Source organism: Vombatus ursinus, unplaced genomic scaffold, assembly GCF_900497805.2.
Source record: "Vombatus ursinus unplaced genomic scaffold, bare-nosed wombat genome assembly UNPS02009205.1, whole genome shotgun sequence".
NCBI classification, from domain to species: domain Eukaryota; kingdom Metazoa; phylum Chordata; class Mammalia; order Diprotodontia; family Vombatidae; genus Vombatus; species Vombatus ursinus.
This window is the reverse complement of record NW_020948983.1, coordinates 57,496,535-57,502,541: the sequence shown is the minus strand read 5'-3', so window position 1 is coordinate 57,502,541 and position 6,007 is coordinate 57,496,535. Positions and strand designations below refer to the sequence as shown.

Here is a 6,007-nt window from a genome sequence, read left to right as displayed (position 1 = left end):
CTCTCTCTCTCTCTCTCTCTCTCTCTCTCTCTCTCTCTCTCTCTCTCTGTCTCCTATAGGAAAGGGTCACTATTTGTATTCCTTCAGAACAATAAGGAAGAGATCAGAGAAGTAAACCCTAGTCACATACTGGGGGCACTGGGCATATCAAAAATGAAGAAAGCTGGCATAAAGTAAGCTTCGTGTACTCATTCTGTCCTTCCTATTCTCACCACTCTTGTTTTGTCATTTTTGTTGGAATGGCATCTAGAGGACATAGGAGATGCTGATGGGTAGGACCGTAACACAGTTATCCCTTCTACATTGAGGGAGTTGGGGCCTTGGCACCTCCGTGATCTGGAAAAATCCACGTAAAATATTTTGGCCCTCCCTTTGTACCAGAGAAGTCTGAATTATTATGGTATTAAAAGATTAAATATGTTGATGTGATACAATACTATACATATATTTTTTGCATTTCTGAGTTTCTAAACTTTTTCTGTGTCATCTGCTGGCTTTTGCGTGTCGTCTGTGGCTTCTGCAAAACTCCCCGAAAATTCCCATTTAGTTTCTTATGCCAATCCACAATATATATTGAAACTGTAGTCACGATGTGGAAGGGATAACTGTACAGTTGTTGGAGGAAGGCAGATGGGCAACTGTACTGTCTGAGGTGAAAATAGGGAGCTAGAGGGGAATATGGAAATAGAGATGTTAAGGCCTAGAAAAATCAAGTTGATTTTTTTTCTTCAGAAATTGTGCTTTTTAAACATAACTCATATATTAAAATGTTTTCCCCAATTTGGCTTCTTTTCTGTCTGCCTTCATATCTCTAAATATAATGGTAATTTTGTAAGTAAATCAAATTATACACATGCATGATACATTTTTTACGTTTCTCAACTATGTGACTATGTCTGTAAAGAGTCAAATCATCACAGATTTGCAGATGGAAAGGCCTTCAGAAGTCATCTAATCCAATCCCCTTATTTTACAGATGGGGAAACTGAGGGCCAGAGAAGTTAAATGTCTTTCCCAAAAGTCACAAAATATAGAAAGTGTAAGAACTAGGATTTATACCCAAGTTCTTTGACTCCAAATCTAAAATTCTTTCTGCTGTAACACCATGTGCATCACCTGTTGCTTAAAGAATAAACAAAAAAAAAACCCCAACCCAACCCATATTGTATACATTTACATTTTTCACCATCATCTATTTCTTCCCCCCAAGATAAATTCATTTGTTTCCTGCCTTCAAAATTTCCAGAAATTTTATATCTTTAGGTGGAAGTATCTAGGAAAAGAAAGGAAAAGAGCAGGGGGAGAGGCAGAGACAATCATTGATGAAGGACTATTCCCAGAGAACAGGGGGTATGAGGCTGGAAACCTGGTCAGAGGAATTGATGTTGCTTGTACTTTCTCAAGGAAGCAGCAATGACTTGGACACTCACTTTCCACTGCTCCCCAGAAAACAGCCCCTCTGCTCAAGCCTCCCAGGGACAGACAGCTCCAGCCTACTGTGGGAAGGGGCTCTTAGGAAGGCAGGCAGGGAACTGAGGAATGTGTTTACCAATGTGTCGTCTGGTGAGCTCCACAGCCGCATTCCTGTTCACATTGGACAATAAACCCAGACAGAAGCGCTCCGAGTTGGATGGGTCAGTGAAACCATCCACTGTCATGGAAGGCTGAGAGGCATGGAAAGTCTCCCCCACCCTCTGGTTCAGCTCATAGTAGGAGATGGAGCACCAGAAGGCCGGCTCGCAGTACGTGACAGGCTGCAGATCTGCACAAGACACGAAAGGACATAAAGCAAGTCATTGGGCACTATGGCCACTATGAATTACTTTAAAAAATGAGAAAGCGTGTACAAAGTAATGGAGAGGGATGAAAGAAAAACAGTAATACTATGAAAATAATGATGATAGTAACAAAATCCAGAGGGGGAAAAAAGGAGTTTTTCAGAAGTTCAGAAAGGGATACAGAAATGGAATGATTGTGTAACTCTTATTAAGATTAATGTATACTTTTCCTTTAAGCAAACTGTGCATATGTATTGGAAAGTTTATAAGTTCATGGACAATCTATTTTATTTTTGTTTGTATATCTGGATTTTTTTCCAATGGTTACTAACTTTATGTTTAATTATGAAAGAAAGAAAGAAAGGAAGGAAGGAAGGAAGAAAAAGAAAGAAAGAAAGAAAACTGATAATTATTTGATAAACACTTGATAATCAGGAGACTGGGTTCCACTCCCAGTCCTATCACAAACTTGCTATGCGACCTTGCATACACAGCTCATTTAAAACATTCTGGGGAAATTGAGAGGATGCCCATCAATCAGGGAATGGCTGAACAAGTTGTGGTATATGAATGTAATGGAATACTATCGTGCTATAAGAAATGATGAACAGGCTGGCTTCAGAAAAACCTGGAAAGACTTGTATGGTCTCACGCTGAGAGAAGTGAGCAGAACCAGGAGAACGTTGTACACAATAACAGCCATGTTGTGTGATGACTAATATTGATAAACTTAACCCTTCTCAGAAATACAAGGATCTAAGACATCGCCAAAGGCCTCGGGATGGAAAATGCTATCCACATCCAAAGAAAGAACTATGGAGTTTGAATGCAGATCGAAGCATACTATATAGTATTTTTTTTCTTCTGTTGAGTTTTGTTTCTTCTTTTTGGTGGTTCCTCCCATTGGTTCTAATTCTTACTTATAACATCACCAATGTGAAAATATGTTTAATAGGAATGTGTATGTATAGCCTATATCAGATTGTGTGCTGTCTTAGGGAGGGTGGTGGGGAGGAAGGGGGAGAAAAATTTTAAAGTTAATAGCATATGGAGTGATTGTTGATAAATCAAAATAAATTAATTAAAAAAAACCACTCTGGGCCAGTTTCTTCATCTGTGAAATGGGAATAAAACTCATCTCATATGAATCATATATTGTGGTAAGGCTTCCCTATACTCTATCAATACCTTTCCTGATACTAAAGTTGCAAAGATCAAATGAGACAATATCAGAAATTCTTTGAAAAACATAAAACATGCTACAAATATAAGGTAATATTATGGAAAAGATATTGATCTCATTTATCAGATCATTTTTTAGCCTACAAAGTCTCATCTGAAGTAGCGCTTGAGGTATACATAAAGGCAACAGGTTACTGGTTAATGGCACCAGTCACTTCAGAGAACCAGTCAGCCTAATCACAGAGATTAAAGGTAACGTGCCATCCTTGGTGCAGGGAGATATAGTACGCTCTGGTTGGTCCTACTAACTACTCAATGTAGTTAGTGTAAAATTGTGTAAATTTGTTGTTAGTGTAATATATGAGTGTAAAATCACCCTAGCCCTTCTCATAAATCAGCCTTCTAGTCATTCTTCCAAGGTTCCCAAAAGTTATCCACACTCATTTCTTGCCCAAGAAGAAATTTAACTGCTCTGATGACCTTTTGCTAATGTAGTTCTACCCTACTTCAATTAATTTCTTCCCAAATATCATGTTAGAATCCCTAGATTCTTCAGAGCTTAGCTAAAGCACCACCACATGAAGCAGTTCCTGATCACTAGTCACTAGTGTCGCCCCACAAAAAAAAAACCTTGAAGTTTTACATAGACTGGCATATTTCCAAACAGCTAGTGCCTTCCCTCCCTATCTTGTATTTAACTACCTAGTTTAAAAAAAATATTCTTTATGTGCTTATATAATATGTACATGTTATCTCACCTGATAGGGTATAAGCTTCTTGAGAACAGGGATCGTTTCTTTTTTTTTTTTTTTTGACTTTGTATCACAGTAGCTGGCACATAGAGTAGGTGCATTAACAAATGTCTGTTGGTGGATTGGCAATTGTGAAATGTTTGTTAACTGATCGACTGCTTTAGCCCGCCAGGCCACAAGCAAGCAAACTATTTCCCCTTTAGGTTTATTCATCCTGATCCTTCCACATGGATGGAATGTGCTCTCTCCCCCTCACCCCAAATCAATTTATCCAAATCCAACCTGTGCTTAAGACACTAACTCAAATTCCATATTCACCATGAGAACTTTTCCATTTGCTCACCCCCTTAATGCCCTCCCTGTTCTATGAACACTTGTAGCATGAACAGTCTGAACCATTCAGCTATATCCTGCCTTAAATGAGAGTAGCAGAATAATAGGAGGGAGCTGAAGGAAATCTTAGCGGTCAGTCTAATGCCTTCATTGTACAGATAGGGAAACTGAAGCCCAGTCTCAACCCTACCAGAGGACTAGAGTTCTGTGACTTACTTGCCCCAAATCATTTAATTTGTTTGCAGCAGAAGTGGTAGTTGGACAAGATCTCCTGAGATTCTTCTCTAATAAGAAAGCATTCTCTGGGAAAGTCTCATATCATTTCCTGCGTGTTTGACATCACCCCAACTGGTTCCTCGAAGACCTGGGCTACAGGTCTTTGAAGTGCTAACTGTTCAGTAGCATACCTAATGAACGAAAACTTTAAGTTCACTGAATCTCAGAGCTGGGAAGACCTTCAGTGGTCACCTGGTCATTCCCGAACAAAAATCCTCACTACAACATCACTGACAAACGGTGACCATCTACACCTTGAACAGAAGGAGGTCTCCAGGGAGGGGAAGCTCACCAGATTCCAAGGTTTCTCATTCTACTTTTGGAGAGCTCTCACCATTAAGAAGATTTTCCTTAAATTTGGTCTAAATATACATTTCCAAAACTTCCACTCACTGTTCCTAGTTTTATTCTATGGGGCTAAGCAAAACAAGTCTATTCCCTTTTTTCCATGATAGCCCTTCAAATACCTAAAGACAACTATCACATCCACACCTTAATATTCTCAAGTTCCTTAATCTTCTCTTAGTTCCTTCAATTGATCCCCACATGATATAACTTCGAGGTCCTTCATCACCTTCCAACTTACCAATGGTCTTTGTAAAGTGTGGCACCCACAAATGAATACCATATTCCAAATGTGGTATGACTAGAGCAGGGTATGAAACTCTCACCTTCTTTATTCTGGACATCATTCATCTCATAATACAGCCTCAGATTGTGTGTGTGTGTGTGTGTGTGTGTGTGTATGTTGAAAGGCTGCTTCCCTATTGGACTGCTGACTCATATTGAGCTTTGAATCCACTAAAACACCTACCATCTTTTTCAGACCAACTGCTAATCCCCCACCTCATACTTGTAAAGTTTTCTGAAATCACATGTAGGACATGACATTTATTCTTATTCAACTTTTTATTTAATTTGGACCAACACTCTAGCCTGTTTCTCTCCCTCTTTGGATACTGACTGTCATCCAATGTGTTAGCTATCCCTTGAAGCTTCGTGTCATTTGCATATTGTATAAGCCTGCCATCTGTGTCTTTATCCTAAACCATTGATAAAAATGTTCAACAGCGCAAGGCCAAGGACAGATGCTTAGGATACTCCTCTAAAGACTTCATTCCAAGGTAACATGAACTGATTAACAACTACTCTTCGAATCCAGTCATTTAGCAGTTCTAAATTCAAATGACTATATGGTCATTTGTCCTTTGACATTTCATCCTGTCCATCAGGATATTATGGCCTGATCAAATGCTTTGCTGAAACCCAGGTAAACTAGATGTGCAACAGATTTATTCTAAACTACCAGCCTAAGGTCACTGCAAAATGTTATGTGCCATAAACAGTGTTTTTCATAAAGGTTCTATGAAAGGTTTGTTTTATCTTAAAATCATTTAGTTTCTCTATATCAGGAGCTATAGTTCCTGATCCTGTGATAGTGGCCCAGCCATGAAAGAACAAGAGAATTTCACACTGGGTGAGACTCAGGTACTAGCTTCAAGTCTTTTTCTCTGCCCCCTATAGCACTTTAACATCAGGTGTTCTTAACCTGGGGTCCTTGGACTCCCAAGGGATCAAAGGATAGATTTCAGAGGGTCCATAAACTTGGATGGGGAACAGGATTACATCTTTTTCAACATAATTGATTTCCTTTGTAATCCCACGTATTTTATTTCATGCATTTAA

General features: G+C 39.1%; 1 protein-coding gene across 1 annotated transcript in view; it reads right to left on the bottom strand.

Moving 5' to 3' along the window:
- The window catches only part of SMAD3 (SMAD family member 3), a 165,214-nt gene that overhangs the window by 12,300 nt on the left and 146,907 nt on the right, over positions 1-6,007 (bottom strand). Inside the window, exon 6 of the mRNA XM_027851976.1 lies at positions 1,550-1,762. Within this exon, the coding sequence (XP_027707777.1) occupies positions 1,550-1,762 (213 nt within the window). The remainder of the gene's footprint in view (positions 1-1,549; positions 1,763-6,007) is intronic.